This window comes from Cydia splendana, chromosome 8 (genome assembly GCF_910591565.1).
Source record: "Cydia splendana chromosome 8, ilCydSple1.2, whole genome shotgun sequence".
Taxonomy (NCBI): Eukaryota; Metazoa; Arthropoda; class Insecta; order Lepidoptera; family Tortricidae; genus Cydia; species Cydia splendana.
This window is the reverse complement of record NC_085967.1, coordinates 21,126,591-21,145,733: the sequence shown is the minus strand read 5'-3', so window position 1 is coordinate 21,145,733 and position 19,143 is coordinate 21,126,591. Positions and strand designations below refer to the sequence as shown.

The window sequence follows — 19,143 nt, the reverse complement described above, 5'->3', positions numbered from 1 at the left end:
GAACCGTGATAACTAGATTAACTAGACAGTTTCAATTTTCACAAATGATGTATTTCTGTTGCCGCTATAACAACAAATACTAAAAACAAATTAAAGAAATATTTAAGCGGGGCCAATGCAATGCTAGGCTGGATATGACTGATGAAATGAGTAAATTTTTATTAATATGTTTTAATATGACATGTTGGTGGCAAACAAGCATACAAGGCTGTTAATGCCGATGGTAAGTGGGAGTTTAGACTAGACCTCTGCTTCTCCAAGGGACTCACATTGCTGACCGAGTAAATTTTTATTAATATGTTTTAATATGACATGTTGGTGGCAAACAAGCATACAAGGCTGTTAATGCCAATGGTAAGTGGGAGTTTAGACTAGACCTCTGCTTCTCCAAGGGACTCACATTGCTGACCGAGTAAATTTTTATTAATATGTTTTAATATGACATGTTGGTGGCAAACAAGCATACAAGGCTGTTAATGCCGATGGTAAGTGGGAGTTTAGACTAGACCTCTGCTTCTCCAAGGGACTCACATTGCTGACCGAGTAAATTTTTATTAATATGTTTTAACATGGCATGTTGGTGGCAAACAAGCATACAACTCATACAAGGCTGTTAATGCCGATGGTAAGTGGGAGTTTAGACTAGACCTCTGATTCTCCAAGGGACTCACATTGTTGACCGAGTAAATTTTTATTAATATGTTTTAATATGACATGTTGGTGGCAAACAAGAATACAAGGCTGTTAATGCCGATGGTAAGTGGGAGTTTAGATTAGACCTCTGCTTCTCCAAGGGACTCACATTGTTGACCGAGTAAATTTTTATTAATATGTTTTAATATGACATTTTGGTGGCAAACAAGAATACAAGGCTGTTAATGCCGATGGTAAGTGGGGGTTTAGACTAGACCTCTGCTTCTCCAAGGGACTCACATTGCTGACCGGTTACAAATCTATTACACTCATACTAGGGTTCCGTACCTGAAGGGTAACTAAAAAACGGGAACCTATTAGCGATTCCGACTCGCACTTGGCCGGTTTTTCTTAGTAGGTATATGACATTTATTTCAGTTTTACTTCATTGTCCGTCTGTCTGTCTGTCTGTCTGTCACCAGGCTGTATCTCATGAACCGTGATAGGCCTAGGCAGTTGAAATTTTCACAGATGATGTATTTCTGTTACCGCTATAACAACAAATACTAAAAAGTATGGAACCCTTCGTGCGCGAGCACTTGCCCGGTTTGACATTTCAGGCTCCGTCACACAGGCGCGTTTCGCGTGCGGCGCGTGAGCGGGGCGCGCCGCTTTTTCATATAAAACGCTCAGGCCCGGCTCTGAAATCGCGCCGGTGTGACGGAACCTTTATTTCAGTTTACTCCACTGTCCCTCTGTCACCAGGCTGTATCTCATGAACCGTGATAGCTAGACAGTTGAAATTTTCACACATGATGTATTTCTGTTGCCGCTATAACAACAAATATTAAAAAGTGTTCCGTTCTTGATGGGTGAGTCCGACTCGCACTTATTCAGTTTTTTTTTTGTAAACGAATTTAATATTAACGGATAGGCATTAATATTAAAGAATGAAATAGTAGTGATAATTTCCATACTTATACTTTAGTGCCATGAAGGGTAGGTACAAAAGGGTTCCCTCTTTTGAGATTGGAAAGTGGGCTAGGTTATAAATGCGGCCTTCACAGAACCGATCTGCGACCAGAAAAGTGGGTCAGGTTAGAACTGTGATCCTTACAGAACCGAACTGCTACCAGAAAAGCGGATTAGGTTTTTTTAATTACATATTTGTTTTTAGATATAATTATCGGAATAGTAAATTTTTCGAGTTATGATTGTATGTTACGGATTTAAAGTTTTCTGAGATGAGATAGGTTTGTAACCGCCTTGATGAAGGTATGAAGTCTAAAAGTAAATAATTACTTAATTCAAAATGAGTATTACCTATAACTATTATTTATTTTACCCGAGCGAAGCCGGGTTTTCATCTAGTCTAAGTATATTATATGTCTATGTGACAAAATAGACAAGTAGCAATTTGACACTTTTGACAGTACCAAACTGACATTAACATTTTTTTTAATTTTATAATTGGGCATCCTGGCATTTGAGACCGTATCCCAATTATTACAAAAACTTGTGATTTGTTTTCACATTGTATGGCTGTGTCATTATCAAAGAATATAATTCTCAGTCATTATCGTTTTCAGTGTTAAGAAAAGAGATGGATCACGGTATTGTGAGGATTTTATTTCGTCGTCAGCGATTATTGTATTGATGTGTTGGCAACATTATTTTCCATAGCGTCGCTCTAAAGTCAAAAGCACAAAATCGAAAGGCAAAACGTCAAATTTACTTGATTATACTAAAAATTAGAAACATTAAGTGTTCTAAGAATTAAAAAACCACTTAAAATCCAGTGTTTTAGAATAATTCTTTCACTTAAACTTATAGTAACGTAAGACAAGCGTAGTGATTACCAGTAAACGTGTAATGGAGTAGAGTGAAGTTCGTGTGATCACCGCGTACGTGTATTATGGCTCAAAGATTCCCTCCCGGTGGCCCTCCTGTCGGTCCGAGCGGGCCCGGCGGGCCGGGGCCGGGTCCGGGGCCGGGCCCAGGCGGGCCGGCGGGCGCGGCGCTGCCGCCGCAGCCGCGGTACGCAGGGGCTGCGCCGCCGCCTAACGCCATGCCGCCGCGACCCTATCCTGGACCCAATTTTCCGGTAAGCTCTTATAAAAGTACTATTTGTGAATGACCCATTTGTTTTTAATGAACAAGAATAACTTTGCAAGCTAAGTATGATAGGCCTAGGAATTTGGTTGTTTACGAATGTGACATGAAGCAACTATGTTTTTAGTCATTTAAACTGCAGACATTTGATGAAAATGACTATTGTTTATTGTAAATATACCAAAAAAGTGCTGGCCACTTGAATGGCTAAAATGTAAGGTTAGCGGACTCAATATACAAAAAGCTGCATTCAGGAGATATAGTGTTCTGTTGTTGAATATTTAATTGTTATGAACCAGGCTATAATCCTCTAAGTTTATTGTATGATTCTTTGGTTAAAGAGTTATATGCCTAACTAGGTCACCCTAGTCCACAAAGTGGTGTATTGTTAATTTTCATATAAATTCTAGAAGACTCAGATATTGGTGCTGATGTGAAACTCCTCATTATAGAGCAAAACATTATTATTATTTGATACGGGCAGATCAATGACCACTTGTGTTTTGCCCATTTCGAAAGTGTTTTGAAATGTTAGCTCCGGCCACGACCAGTGAATAAAGGTAACAAAATAAATTCGCAACAGACCCATTATATATCTATCTATCTATCTAGCCCCTTTGTTCTGAGTTAGAGTATATCTCTAAGCTCAGTGTGCCGCTTGGCAAAGGCCTCCTCTAGCTCTTTCCATTGAGGTCTGTTGTGGGCCACTCTTCTCCAGTTCGGGCCCGCTGTGAGTTTGAGTTCATCCTCCCATCTTGTTCGAGGTCTCCTCTGGCTCCGTGTACAGCTTCTTGGGTACCAATCCGCTACAATCTTACTCCATTTATCCCGCCTGTCTCTCAGCATGTGGCCAGCCCATTTCCACTTCTGCTGGTCTATTTTGGTGAGTATGTCGGTCACTTTTGTTTTTTGTCTTAGGTCTTCGTTTCTCACTTTGTCCATTCTTCGTGTCCCCGTCATACTACGTTCCATAGACCTCTGGCAGTACTTAAGCCTGTCTCTGTCCCATTATATATATCGAAAACCGATGGGTCTCAAAGGCGGTGGGCGCGTGGGGTAGTACGATAATGTATTACTTCACAGCTAAACCAGTATGCTACCATGCTACCAGTGCATGAAATAAACCTTAGGACTCGTTAACCATACTAGTGCCTACTATATTTCAGAACTAAATGATGAAAAGAACTGATTGCTATTAGAATATTGACTGGTTAAATTGAGAATGAAAAGATCACATGAAACCGTTCAAATCTTTATTCAAGTCAAGCTAGGCCGGCTCCAACCCTACGCCTCTAACATGAGAAGATTTAGCCCTATATGGGACCGGCAACAAACTCAGAGGGATAAATCTTTTCAAAACAAGTTAAAACAACACATAACACGTCATTTCTTTATTTCACAAAAGTAAGCTTCTAATGAAACATAAGAAATCAAAATAACACTTGAAATAAAACACTTAGCTAAATGGTTAAACAACGCGGGATTCTATAAGCTATCAGAATAATCCTTTAGGTATAAGCCTTCAGGAACGTAGCGAGTTAGGCACGAGGTTGGCTAACGAGTACGTCCGATCTCTAGCGCGGTCCGATCAAGAAGAACTACCAGCGGCGGAGCCTCTCCGCTCCCGCCTCAGTCAAGTTGGTAAACCTGCTCGACCAGTCTACCAACATACCGACAAAAATGCCAACTCGTGCCTACGCTCACTCGAGAGAAACCTCTCGACGTTCCAAAGCCTTCTGCCTGTCATTTTAGTTCAACAACACGCCAATAGGTGGCGTTACTCTGTACGCAACTTTATTTCAAAATGCGCCAATAGACGGAGTTACTCTCTACACAACTTTATTTATTTTGTTACAACCAAATAATACGTAGCTCAACATTGCTAATCGATTTTATACAGGCGTCTAAAATAATGAACTATAACGCTGCAATACGTCTTTCTGGTGTCAGGTTCCGACATATATATGTTTTAATAAGTGTTCATTGAGTCTATTTTTAGAAGAGTTCACTGAAACATGTTGAGCAACTACCAACTTAAAAAATATAAGTTGTCTATACCTACAGTTAGACCAAAATAAATTGGCAGCTTAGTTAAACTTCCAAAAAAAAAATTATAACTTCAAACTTCTATGAAATTATGATGTACCATTTAAATATATCAGTGCGATATTACAGCAACGCAGCGGCTTCACCCCGCCGCCTGTGTCAGCGGGCGGCGCGCCGCGGCCCGCGCCGTACGGCGGGGCGCCGCACGCGCCGCCGCCGCCGCGCGCCGCGCCCGGCCCGGCGCCGCCCGGCGGCAAGCGCCCGCCGGACAACAGGAGCCCGCTGCCGCCGCAACATAAACCGCCTAATATGTACAATAAGTATGTATTTTTCGCAGTACAGTGTAATGGCGTTATTCATAAACGCGTAACTGACCTGAATTTGCTATGAATTGTGTGTCTTTATCTGTTATTTTGACTTACGTATTTATAAGAAAGGGATAAAACATAATATAACAAAATCAGACCTGTAAAGTTTAATGAATACGGGGGTAAGTATTTTATGCTGTATTAAATTTAAAAAAAATTATAAACCCCCTATGCTGTATGCCAAAAAAACCATTTTATGCCAAAAATACCTTACATCGTTTTGGAAAAGAGCTGATATTCTTTAAACTGCTGGATCGATTTCTATCAAACATAGCTACGAACCACCGGAAGGAAACTCTTTCACGTAAAAAAACCGCATTGAAATCGGTCCATACGTTGGAGAGCTATGATGCCATAGACAGACAGACAACAAGAATGTACATCCTGGCGAACCACGGCTTCCATTCCGTGGTTTCCAACCGAAAGCGATGGTTGCGTTATTCATTTCGCCTCTTCGAATCATGGTCTATAAAAATGATACTATCATATACAAACTTTAACCTTGCCTATTTATTACAGCGAGTACGCAGCGGGCGGTGGCAAACGCAAGAAGCGTCTAGCAGACAAGATCCTTCCCCAGAAGGTCCGAGACCTGGTCCCCGAGTCGCAAGCCTACATGGACTTGCTGGCCTTTGAGAGGAAACTGGATGCCACCATATTGAGAAAGAGGCTGGACATTCAGGAGGCGCTGAAGCGGCCTATGAAGCAGAAACGAAAGCTGAGGATCTTTATATCCAATACTTTCTACCCAGGTTTGTTAGATTATATTACATATATTTATTTCTTAAAGAAAAAGACACAGTATTTTACACAAAAAAGATAAAACAAAGGCTTTCACTAAAAGATCGTCAACTTAACATTAACATTAAAAACAGAAAAGAAAAAATAAATGAATATAAAAAAATAAAATAAAAAAAAGTCTCAAAATAAGAAAATGTCAATGTAAGTAGGTATACTTAGCTAGAGCAAACCTAGGTATTGTCGAATGTCAAGAACAAGAAAAAAACCGGCCAAGTGCGAGTCGGACTCGCGTTTCTAGGGTTCCGTACATAAGTCCGACTCATACTTTGACGATCGGTCTGGCCTAGTGGGTAGTGACCCTGCCTATGAAGCCGATGGTCCCGGGTTCGAATCCTGGTAAGGGCATTTATTTGTATGATGGTACAGATATTTGTTCCTGAGTCATGGTTGTTTAAATATTTCTATGTTTAAGTATTTATATATTATATATATCGTTGTCTGAGTACCCACAACACAAGCCTTCTTGAGCTTACCGTGGGGCTTAGTCAATTTGTGTAAAAATGTCCTATAATATTTATTACTATTATACTTGACTGCACATTTCTAATAGGTTTTCCTGTCATCTACAGGTAAAGAACTATTTTGTGTATTTTTTTCAAAATTTTAGACCCACTAGTTTCGGAGATAAAGGGGTGGGGGGAATGGTAATTTTTTGGCTATTTTCTTAAATAACTTCGAACCTATGTATTTTAAAATTATAAAAAAAACATGTGCATCTTTGGGTCACTAGTGTTTACATATGTGTACCAAATTTCAACTTAATTGGTCCAGTAGTTTCCGAGAAAATAGCCTCGCAAAGGGAGTTCAACTTGTGCCAACCGTAATAATTGCTCGGAGCAATGCTGAGCCGAACGGAGCCGAGAATGCCCGAAAGGAGGAGTGTCGCCCCACTGCTGATGCTACTGTTTTGTTGTACAGGTCAGGGTGACAATGCGGTGGCATCATGGGAGCTCCGTGTAGAGGGGCGCCTGTTGGACGACGCTAAAGGAGACCCTGGCAAGGTGCCGCAGGTAAATACAGTATGTAAACATATCAGTCGAAGGACAACTAGACCGGCGGGCGCAGCATAGTTCCATTTTTATCGCCTGTCACTATCCCCGTCACTTTCGCACTTACATACTTGTTAGAATGTGACAAGCGATAAAAATGCGACCGTGCTACCGCCGCTGGAACTCCGTACAAGTAACAAGACAAGATAGACGTAGAAAGTTCGGCCAAAAGAGAAATAAGTAGTCGACATCTAGCGTCAAGTAGCGGAATTATCAGTACTGTTACTCGACACTAGATGCCGCGACTGACGAAAAGTGTATTGCTCAACAATTTACAACTAATATTCATACAGGAGTTGAAAATAGAGTTCCGGTTAATCCTGTTATAATATTAGCTGAAAATTGTTGACCATTAGACCGTTCGTCGCGACATCTATTGTCGAGTTGCAGTACTGAACTGATAATTCCGCTACTTGACGCTAGATGTCGACTACGAAAATAATAGTCGTTTTGGTAACAAAACTGATGTATGGAGTGAGCACTCTATGCTTACTTACTTCTCAAGTCTCGGCCAATGTAGCCTCTAGCCGCCAACAGTCTATGGTCTAGCTGCTATTCTGTCAAGAGCTGTCGGTCAGGCATAGGCCATAGGCAGACAGAATCACACTGTCTTTTTCTTATGCTAGTATAACCCCAAAAAATTTACGAGTATAATTATTTTTTGTTACGGACATAACTGGTTTCCCAAACTAACTTCTATTTCTGTGTTGCCAGGTTAAACGCAAATTCTCGTCATTCTTCAAGTCATTGGTGATCGAACTGGATAAGGAGCTGTACGGCCCCGATAACCACTTGGTGGAGTGGCACCGCACTCTCACCACGCAGGAAACTGATGGGTTCCAGGTACATCATTTTATTTACAAAAACCGCCCAATTGCGAGTCGGACTCGCGTTCCAAGGGTTCCGTACAATAAGTCCGACTCACGCTTGACTGCACATTTCTAATAGGTTTTCCTGTCATCTATAGGTAAATAATTATTTTGTGTTTTTTATTTTTCAAATATTTTCCCCTGGTAGTTCGGTGATAAAGGGGTGGGGGGATGGTCTTTTTTTGGCTATTTTCTTAAATACCTTCTAACCTATTTATTTTAAAATTATAAAAAAATATATTTGAAATTCTCAAAATAAGCTCTTTCATTTAACATATAATACAATATAGTTTGGAACACTTATTTTTTTAATTTTCTCACTTACCCCCAAAAGTGGTCCCCATGTTTAAAATTCATTTATTTACATGTCCGTCTTTGGGTCACTCAAACATCAAACATCAAACATCAACATTTATCATCAAACATCAACATTTATTCAGCAAATAGGCCACAAGGGCACTTTTACACGTCATCATTGAATTTACATACATGCAAAAATAATAACATCAACAATTTTATAAAATAAAACTAAGAATTCAATCTAACGTATTACAATTACTAAGAGATGTATATGGTCTCTTAATGTCCAATTACATAAAAAATACAGATACAAAATACCAAAAAAAAAACTATAATATTTAGAGGTGTAAATGTCTCTAGGTGTCAGAACTATAAGATTATATAGTTTATCAAGTTATCCTTAGAGATGTATAGGGTCTCCAAGAGTCAATATCCTGTATAATTAATACATTCATTAAGAGAAAAGAAACATACGAGAGCAGAATGAGGCGTCTCACTGTAATTAATTAATAAAAATAAAGTTACTAAGTATAATAGCTTGTGTTAGCTTAAACAGACCAGTCTCCACAAACAGCACCCGTTCACGAGTATGACGCGTATCTCAGCCATCGCCTCCCTCAACCTTTATTCGGGAAAGTGGCGACCCGATCAACGACGCCACCGTAAGCAAAGACTTTTAAGCGAGCATGACATGTTCAAGCTACCGGCCTATAGGTAATAATATTAAAATAGTAATAACATGTACGAGTAGCTGTAAGACACGGCATTTTGTGCTCGTATGTTACATAAAAAGACAGTATAGCTTCACATAATTACTAGCCTAAGTTGACTTAGAGATGTAAAGGTCTCTAAGTGTCAGAAACATTAAAAATATAGGTATGTACAATCAAAAATAAAATATATAAATAAATACTTAGAGATGTATAAGGTCTCCAAGTGTCCAAAACTAAAATTAAATTAAACAATTTAATCAAGCGAGAACATCATTGTCTCATGTGTCAATTCTACTGGACACTAGCATATTTAATTCACAATGTAAAAAAAAAAAACAATATTTATTTAGCTCTTATTATACTAATGAAATCAAGCTACCTGCTTAAAGGCATCTCTATCGTTTATAAAATCATTTACAGTGTAGTACGCCTTACTTAACAAGGAGCGCTTAATGTGCGACTTAAATTTGTGAAGTGGTAAATTCACTACATCAGTGGGGACTTTGTTATAAAAACGTGTACAGTTCCCGACGAAAGACGTACTAACCTTACGGAGGCGGTGGGCGGGCACGGCAAGCTTATGTTTGTTTCTAGTGTTATAGTTATGGATATCACTGTTAACCTTGAATTCGTGGATGTTTTTCCGAACATACATAATATTCTCTAGTATGTATTGAGATGCAACGGTAAGAATGTTAACTTCTTTGAATTTCTCTCTTAGGGATACTCGAGCGCCCAGTCCATAGATGGAACGTACAGCTCGTTTTTGTACACTAATTTACATATGTGTACCAAATTTCAACTTAATTGGTCCAGTACTTTTCGAGAAAATAGGCTGTGACAGACGGACACACAGATAGAAGCACGAGTGATCCTATAAGGGATCCGTTTTTTCCTTTTGAGGTACGGAACCCTAAAAATTGCCTACCCACCTCCCGCGATGTCAGAAGATGAAGAATAGAATTGATTTTCTTCTATTTGCCAGGATGGCAGCCTTGTGATCCTAAAGGCTTCGCATTACTGTCCCGCTTGTATCTGACTCGGCCGACAATTCTCTAAGTATGGTGTCGTATACCAAAGAGTTATTAATAGGATAAGAAGTATGAAGTCTAGAAACCGGCCAAGTGTGAGTCGGACTCGCGCACGAAGGGTTCCGTATCATTAAGCAAAAAACGGCAAAAATATCATGTTTGTTGTATGGGAGCCCCCGGTGGCGGATTTGCAGTCTTTGCCGCCCTAGGCCCCAGGCCCTGTAGCCGCCCCTTTCTCAGCACCCATCATATTGACTACATTTTAAGTTATTTCTTGTTTATCATCAGCGAAATTTTTGTCACAATTTGCCGCCCCTAATATCTGGCCGCCCTAGGCCCCCGGGCCTTAGTGCAAATCCACCACTGGGAGCTCCACTTACATATTTATTTTGTTTTGTTTTTAGTATTTGTTGTGGCAACAGAAATACATCATCTGTGAAATTTTCAAGTGTGTAGCTATCACGGTTTATGAGATACTGACAGACAGACAGACGGACATTGAAGTGAAGTGGATACGGAAGTTACGGAACCCTAAAAATAAGTCTCTGCAGTCAAGATCTTTTTACTTTTACTAATTTGAAGTAGTTAATGTATTATTTTGCTCACTAAGTTTTCAATTGCAGGTGAAACGCCCTGGCTACAAGAACGTGCGATGCACGATCTTACTGCTACTGGACTATCAGCCGCTGCAGTTCAAGTTGGACGGACGCTTGGCCCGTCTGCTCGGCGTACACACACAGACTAGACCTGTCATTGTGAATGCACTCTGGCAGTATGTCAAGACACATCGTTTGCAGGTACAGACTCAAGTACTTCTTGTATTGAATTATAAAAAAAACTATTCAAAAACGCCCTGGCTACAAGAACGTGCGTTGCACGATCCTACTGCTACTGGACTATCAGCCGCTGCAGTTCAAGTTGGACGGACGCTTGGCCCGTCTGCTCGGCGTGCACACACAAACTAGACCTGTCATCGTGAACGCACTCTGGCAGTATGTCAAGACACATCGTTTGCAGGTACAGACTCAACTACTTCTTGTATTGAATTAAAAAAATACTATTCAATGTACCATCAAAACCTTTTTTTGCGGACGTTATTATGACTACAGACGTAAACCGTCTGTAGTCATAATAACCTAGCCTATGCTTTCACCTTCCCGCATGCGTACGCATCTTCATACTAACGAGCAAATTCTCATATATAAAATGCGGCTCGATGCTGACAGATGTGATTCCACCCTAAACCTAACAGTAAATATTAGTGTCCTGCCGTATTTTGAGTCCTTCAACGCTCCTAGATGAAGACTCTCGTCATCAATTTTGAAGGTTCTCTCTCGTGCTATAAAAATTGTATTTATTCAACAACGCAACCTTGTCGAGTTTTTTTTAATATCGCTAGAAACAAAAGAATAGTGGGTGATAGAAAACTTCAGCAGAAGTATTAATAAAAAAAATATATGTATTATGATATGAATCTGATTCAAAAACCTAAACTTTTATTAATGATGTTGTATCCAGGATCCCCATGAGCGCGAATGGGTCGTCTGCGACAAGTACCTGGAGCAGATCTTCGGCTGTGCGCGTATGAAGCTTGCCGAGGTAAATATACGTATTCACCACACCATGACAACAGGTAGCAAATGCTCTCTTTATTCTTCAAAACAGATGAGAAAGCTACATTTTACACACAAGCGTGGCAAAGTAATTTGATGCAAAAAATAATACTAGACTTATACCCATCGACCGGGATATGAACCGTGATTACCTTTTGTATTGTTTGAGTGTGAACGCGACCAGACCAACGAGTGAACGTCCAGTGGTAACGTTAAAAGCGAACGCAGCACGAATGAGGGTAGACCGAGCGCGGTCTACACAACTTTTAACACCCAACCGCTATCATCAGTTACCCGTGAACAAGATGCATGTAACGGCGTCGAAATATCGGGACCTCGAAAACAATACAAAAGGTAATCACGGTTCATATCCTGGTCGATATAAGTCTAGTTAAACTAACCGTGAATCATTCAAAACTGCAGTTTTTTTTGTTGAGGAGTTATTGAATTTTAGCTTTAAGTGTCAGTTAGTATGGCATTAATACATGTTTATTTTGTTATGGCAGGTCCCGGGCCGCTTGGCCGCCTTATTGCACGCTCCGGACCCGATCGTCATTAACCACGTGATCGGCGTCGAAGCACCGCATGACGCTAAACAGACTGCTTGCTACGATATTGACGTAGAAGTGAGTAACCTATAGTCTGTAAGTCTGTATCTATAGCAGGGGTCTCCAAACCCCGGCCCGCGACGCGTTGTAATCCGGCCCGCGGACCCCCAAAGCGAGTGCCCACCGTCCGGCCCGCGGGAGCCAGGCTCCTGGGGTTCAGCATTCATTGAGAGTGGAACTGTTCTTAACAGCAGCAACGGGATACTATCCCCCGGCGCAAAAACCGACGGCGGCCCGCGCGAAAGATTCTGAGGCGCAATATGGCCTTTAGCTAAAAAAGTTTCTATAGATATTTAAATAAAAGTAAACAAAATCTACCCTCAAATGGCTCCTTAAGCCAGTTGAGGGTAGATGAAAACATTACATGATCAAATAATGTAGGTTAAAGTCAGGTCGTTCCGTGAATGGTCCAGGCGGTTTTGTATTTGGTCGGTTAACCAATAAATGTTATAACTACCCGAAAATTTACAAATTCCTTGTTTACTTTTATTTAACCTTAAAGTCCGTCACGAGAACACGAAATTATAATAAAATGACATTTAGTAAACTTCTACCAGAGGTGCGAAACTCCTCCCTTCGGGCAAACTCGGCTCCGTTCGGCTCAGCATTGCTCCGAGCAATTATTAGGGTTGACACAATTTGACGTCCCTTTGCGTGTACACAGATAAGATAATACCCTGAATTTTGACAACCCTAAATAGCTGAACGAATAGGAAGACTATCACTTGTATGGAATCCTCATACTGTTTGTCTTGCCCCGAGCAAAATAAACGTATGTTAGTCTTATTCCACCTTACCTTATTACAACTTGTACTTTTTTTTTTGAAGTGAAAACTTTTTGTGATGGGGAAAACATGTTAAACTCGCGACAGCGTAAGACGTAAGACGGACACGTGACCTGATCGAAAAACTGTTACAATGTCATTGAGTTTTCACTTCTGCCGGCACTCCCGGAGTGCAAACCGTTTTTTTTTTACGTCGGGGAAATGCGTTTACGCATGCCACCTGGTCCGGGGGAACCAGAGGGGATGACTGGACTGGATATCATTCGATACCTCTCTATTAATAGAGAGGTATGGGAGGCCGTGCCCGCCTTTCGGCTGCGACGGCTGTGGCGGGTCGCTCCCCACCGCGTGGGGAGGTCAGTGGACGTCAATTTGAGGACGTCAGTGCTGCTGGTGTAGGCCAGCTTTTTCGCCACCGATCGTTTATCCAACCCCGCGACCCCTAGCCCGGTGATACCGTTTGAGCGGGGCCGGGCATCGGGGACGCAGGGAAGGCGACCGGCAGCTTAGGCTGGCGTGTGTGGCGTGGTGCATCCGATGAAAGTTGGGACTTGGCTTGGCTCCGCTACTGGTGTAGCAGAGCTCGGGGCAAGTCCCGGGCCCACCGTTCCGGTGGTCTGGTGGGGTGAGAGGGGATGACGGGCTAACCAGTGGAGGACTACCGTCTAAAACCACCAACGAGTGCCGACTCCGCTTTAGATGGGGTGCCGCGGGGTCGCTATCATCATTCGACCACGTGCATTACAACTTGTACTGCTTCAAGCGACTAATTTAAAATTTAAAAAAAAAGTATTTCTTCGGTTACTCGTATAATTGCTCTTGGAAACCGATTTTTAGGGAATCGGTTCTACAAATCGATCTAAGGTCCCCACGTTATAGGCTGAGCCTAATGTGGGGATTACTGTACTGCCTCTCTTGGAATGCTAATTTCTTGAAATAAATATATTTTGAATTAAAATGAAGGCTAGAAAATCATGGACTTTAATACGCTTTTATTCCTCTGATAAATATTACTCAATATAATATCAACTGTCAATAAGTGAATAATTTTATTCGCAGGTGGACGACACTTTGAAGTCCCAGATGAATAGTTTCCTGCTGAGCACGGCCAACCAGCAGGAGATCCAGGGACTCGACTCCAAAATACACGAGACGGTACGTAGAAATAATACTTTTACCAAAGAGGATAGATAGTATAGAGGATTACTCATAGTAAATTTTGTAGTCACAGTAAATTTACTGCCATCTATCGACACACGATTAAAACTAAAATTAAAAATGTATAAAAAAATATTAAATGAATATAAATATGGTCAAATGATTTTTTTTTTATTTATTTATTATTTTTATATGACTTTGATCCTTGTTTTTTCAATGATATGTGCAGTAATAGCCCCTATTGGTCACTGTCAGCGATGTGACAAATATGTTTCTTCGGATATTTGGCTCTAATTGTGTGTAATTCTTTTTTTAAGATAACTCCCGGGGAAAGTAAATATGGATATTTATTTATGATTTTTTTACAAATCACAGGTGGACACTATCAACCAGTTGAAAACACATCGCGAGTTCTTCCTATCATTCAGCAAGGACCCGCAACAGTTCGTGCATAAGTGGCTCGTGTCGCAGTCGCGTGATCTTAAGGTGAGTACACAGTGAATCAGTACTTAGATCACAGGTGGACACTATCAACCAGTTGAAGACGCACCGCGAGCTCTTCCTATCATTCAGCAAGGACCCGCAACAGTTCGTGCATAAGTGGCTCGTGTCGCAGTCGCGTGATCTTAAGGTGAGTACACAGTGAATCAGTACTTAGATCACAGGTGGACACTATCAACCAGTTGAAGACGCACCGCGAGTTCTTCCTATCATTCAGCGAGGACCCGCAACAGTTCGTGCATAAGTGGCTCGTGTCGCAGTCGTGTGATCTTAAGGTGAGTACACAGTGAATCAGTACTTAGATCACAGGTGGACACTATCAACCAGTTGAAGACGCACCGCGAGTTCTTCCTATCATTCAGCAAGGACCCGCAACAGTTCGTGCATAAGTGGCTCGTGTCGCAGTCGCGTGATCTTAAGGTGAGTACACAGTGAATCAGTACTTAGATCACAGGTGGACACTATCAACCAGTTGAAGACGCACCGCGAGTTCTTCCTATCATTCAGCGAGGACCCGCAACAGTTCGTGCATAAGTGGCTCGTGTCGCAGTCGTGTGATCTTAAGGTGAGTACACAGTGAATCAGTATTTAGATTACAGGTGGACCAATCGAGAACAGGCTGAAGGTTATGGTGCCATCGCTCGAAAAGATTGCACCATACCGTTGGCCTAGTGTCGTATAGATGGCGTTAATATTAATATTTAACAAGTTAACACATAGCTATAGATAGCTTCATCTAAAATGCAGGCAGAGACATCTGTCGGTGAGCGGCGTAACTATCAATAGTACGGTTTCGTTTAGTCAAAAAGAATAGATAGTATAGAGGGGTCCTGTCATTGTAAATTTTGTAGTCACAGTTAATTTACTGCCATCTATCGACACACGACTAAAACTCAAAATGAAAACGTATAAAGTTATCAAAAAATTAATATATATGGATAAATGATTTTATTATTTTTATATCATTTTGATCCATGTTCATTCACTGATATCTATATGTTATAATTGTTAAATATGAAACGGTGTCGTCACGCCATCTAGCCGAGGATAGGCTAAAGGTGTGTGCGCCATCTATTCGAGAATGACTTTTACTTGAATTCCGAGGCACGTTTTTTCCTTAGACTTTATTCGTCTTATACGAAGTTACATATGTGGTGTATAAGGCGGTGCTGGGGGTGTCTAAAGGGGGTCGCAGGCTTGACAAGGAGACTTGGTGGTGGGACGCCACAGTCCAGAGGGAGACTAGGGAGAAAAAAGCCCTCTTTAAAAAGTGGCAAGCGTCCAGATCTCCTGAAGACCACGCGGCATACAGGGCTGCCAAACGTGCCACTAAACAAGCTGTAGCCAGAGCCAGACATAACCACTTGCGTCCTCTGTACGATAAGTTGGAGACGTCTGAGGGGCAGAAGTTCATTTATAAGTTGGCACGATCGAGGGTCAAAGCGGCGCAGGACATCTCCAAGTGCCGCTGCGTAAATGACCCTCACGGTAACCTGCTATGCGAGGATCGCGCGGTAAAGGAGAGATGGCGCTCTTACTTCCACAACCTGCTGAATAACCAGCACAAAGAGGTGCAACCTCCGGATCTCCCTCCGAATCAAGGACTAGTGCCACCTATAACGCCGGAGGAAGTCGAGGCGGCTCTTCGCCGCATGAAGAATCGGAAAGCTGTCGGAGCCGACGGAATCGCTATAGAGGCGTGGAAGTCGATGGGCTCTCAGGGTGTGAGCATACTCACTGATATTTATAACCGCATACTCCTCACCGGGAAGATACCCAACCAGTGGAGGCTGAGTATCATTACTCCAGTATTCAAAGGTAAGGGCTCGGTGCGGGAGTGTAGCAAGTATCGCGGTATAAAGGTTATGTCTCACACCATGAAGCTCTTTGAGCGCATAATCGATGCTCGGCTCCGACAGGAGTGTACAGTCTCGGAGTGTCAATATGGGTTTCGGCCAGGGTGCGGAACGATGGACCCTGTATTTGCCCTGAGGACCCTCATGGAGGGATACAGAGCAAAGAACACGCCTCTACATTTCCTGTTTCTGGACATGGAAAAGGCCTTTGACTGTGTCCCTCGTGAGATGATCTGGTGGGCGCTGCGGTCCAAGGCTGTACCTGAGGCCTATATTGACACTATCCGGGACATGTACCACGATTCTGATTCAATAGTCAGGACCGCTGTTGGTGACACCAACCCCTTCTCTGTCACTGTTGGAGTACATCAGGGCTCTGTGCTCAGCCCGTTTCTGTTTAGCGTGATATTAGACGCCCTGTCAGCCAGCATCCGAGACTACCATGAGCAGCCACCGTGGCTATTCATGTATGCTGATGATATCGCGCTGACAGACTCTGATAAGGGCCGACTTGTCCAGCGTGTGAACAGATGGAGGGGGTCGCTGGAGAACGGCGGTCTTAAACTAAATGTGGCGAAGACAGAGTACATGGCCTGCAATAGTACAGATCCTCTACCCGTCCGCATAGGCGTGGACATGGTCGAGCGCACGGATCAAGTTAAGTACCTAGGATCTGTACTTAGCACTACCGGGGACATCGACAGCGACGTCAAAGCCCGAATTTCCGCTGCTTGGGTCAAATGGCGGGAGATGACTGGGGTTATTTGTGACCCCAAAATGCCGATTAAGTTGAAGGGACAGGTCTATAAGACCATCATTAGACCTGCCCTTCTGTACGGCAGCGAGACTTGGCCTTTACTAGAGCGGCACAAGCAGGAACTGCGTGTCACGGAAATGAAGATGCTACGGTGGATGTGCGGAGTTTCACGCAAGGATCGCGTCCGAAACGCCCACATTCGGGGTAGTCTTGGCGTCCGTGACATTGCAGACAAACTGCAAGAGTGTCGCCTTCGTTGGTATGGCCACGTCTCGCGCAGACCGGCAAGTTACGTGGGTAACAAATGCCTGGCCATGCCGCCTCCTCCCGGTACGGGAAGAAGAGGCCGGCCCAAGAAGCGATGGCTTGATGTCGTCAAGGAGGACATGCGTGCCAACGGACTCACTACCAGGGATGCCGAAGATCGGGCAAAGTGGTCACGAAGGAGTCGGAAGGCGGACCCCGGGTCCTCGCGCCCCGCGCGGGGGCACAGCCGGGATTGACGCCAGGATGATGATGATGATGATGATACGAAGTTACATATGTCTTTGGTGGAATATATCAGTACTACTGGTGCCACCTATTGGCGAGTTGTTACATTTCAAATAATCTAAAATCGCAAACCTTTTACTGACCTAACACTGTATAAAGTATGGGAGTGCCACAATTAATGTCATTATTTTTCATAGATATTTGATTTTTTTTTTAGTTCCGTACCTCAAAAGGAAAAACCGGAACCCTTATAGGATCACTCGTGTGTCTGTCTGTCTGTCCGGCCATTCCCCCTCCTTTATCTCCGATGTTATCTAAAATGTTGAAAAAAAAATACACAAATTAGTTCTATAGGTAAAGAACATAGGATGACAGGAAAACCTATTGGAAATGTACGGAACCCTTGGAACGCGAGTCCGACTCGCACTTACCGGGTTTTTTTTATTTAGAACACAAACAGTCATATACAACTACATATAATTAATGATGACATTGCCACACATTGTTATTGCAAATGCCGTGCAGAGTTATCTTGGTCCGACTCCATTTTACATACTCAATGTGACATCTTATTTTTTTGCAGACGATGAACGGCGGCGGTGGCAACCCTGAAGAGGAGCGTCGTTCAGAATTCTACGCGCAGCCGTGGTCGGGCGAGGCCGTCGCCCGCTACCTCTCCGCCAGGCTCACACAACGACGCCAGCAACTGGACGCGGCCCTTACTCCACATCTCACTAGACTTTAAGTTCTGTAGCTTTTTAGTCTATATCATAGAGAAAAAAATACATAGATTGCTCACTCCATGACATGAGTTTTGGTATCAACAAAGACATATGTAACTTCGTATAAGACGAATAAAGTCTAAGGAAAAAACGTGCCTCGGAATTCAAGTAAAAGTCATTCTCGAATAGATGCCGCACACACCTTTAGCCTATCCTCGACTAGATGGCGTGACGACACCGTTAAATATTTAACAATTTTAACACATAGATATCAGTGAATGAACATGGATCAAAATGATATAAAAATAATAAAATCATTTATCCATATATATAATTTTTTTGATAACTTTATACGTTTTCATTTTGAGTTTTAGTCGTGTGTCGATAGATGGCAGTAAATTTACAGTGACTACAAGATTTACAATGACAGGACCCCTCTATACTATCTATTCTTTTTGGTATCAAGAAGACTAATATTTTCATAGTCGACATCTAGCATAGAGTAGCGGAATTATCAGCACTGCTAAGTAGTACTGTCATGTGACAATAGATGTAGCACCGACCGAAAAGTCTTATGTTGTTGAGCATTAGTACTATGAAAATATTAGTCTTTGGTATCAAAACTGATGTATGGAGTGAGCACTTTTGTCTTACTATATTTCTCTATGTCTATATTAAGAGCACTGTATTAGATCTAATAAGAATAAACGGTTTTGTAATCATGCCATA

The 19,143-nt window shown here is 42.2% G+C and overlaps 2 protein-coding genes across 3 annotated transcripts in view; one reads left to right on the top strand and one right to left on the bottom strand.

Annotated features, from left to right (window-relative positions):
• The window catches only part of LOC134793100 (ubiquitin-conjugating enzyme E2 S), a 176,569-nt gene that overhangs the window by 81,853 nt on the left and 75,573 nt on the right, over window positions 1–19,143 (bottom strand). The gene's annotated exons all lie outside the window — the stretch shown is intronic.
• On the top strand, window positions 2,324–18,513 carry LOC134793012 (brahma-associated protein of 60 kDa). 2 transcript variants are annotated; one of them, XM_063764530.1, is made up of 11 exons: window positions 2,324–2,737; window positions 4,921–5,111; window positions 5,679–5,911; window positions 6,879–6,970; window positions 7,724–7,852; window positions 10,546–10,719; window positions 11,441–11,521; window positions 12,042–12,161; window positions 13,988–14,083; window positions 14,897–15,007; window positions 18,276–18,513. In XM_063764530.1, exons 1-11 carry the CDS (start codon window positions 2,549–2,551, stop codon window positions 18,435–18,437), a joined length of 1,578 nt encoding a protein of 525 aa, XP_063620600.1. In that variant the 5' UTR covers window positions 2,324–2,548; the 3' UTR covers window positions 18,438–18,513. The 2 variants fall into 2 exon arrangements, with proteins under 2 accessions (XP_063620600.1, XP_063620601.1); XM_063764531.1 differs by lacking the exons at window positions 14,897–15,007; window positions 18,276–18,513 and adding an exon at window positions 14,462–14,609.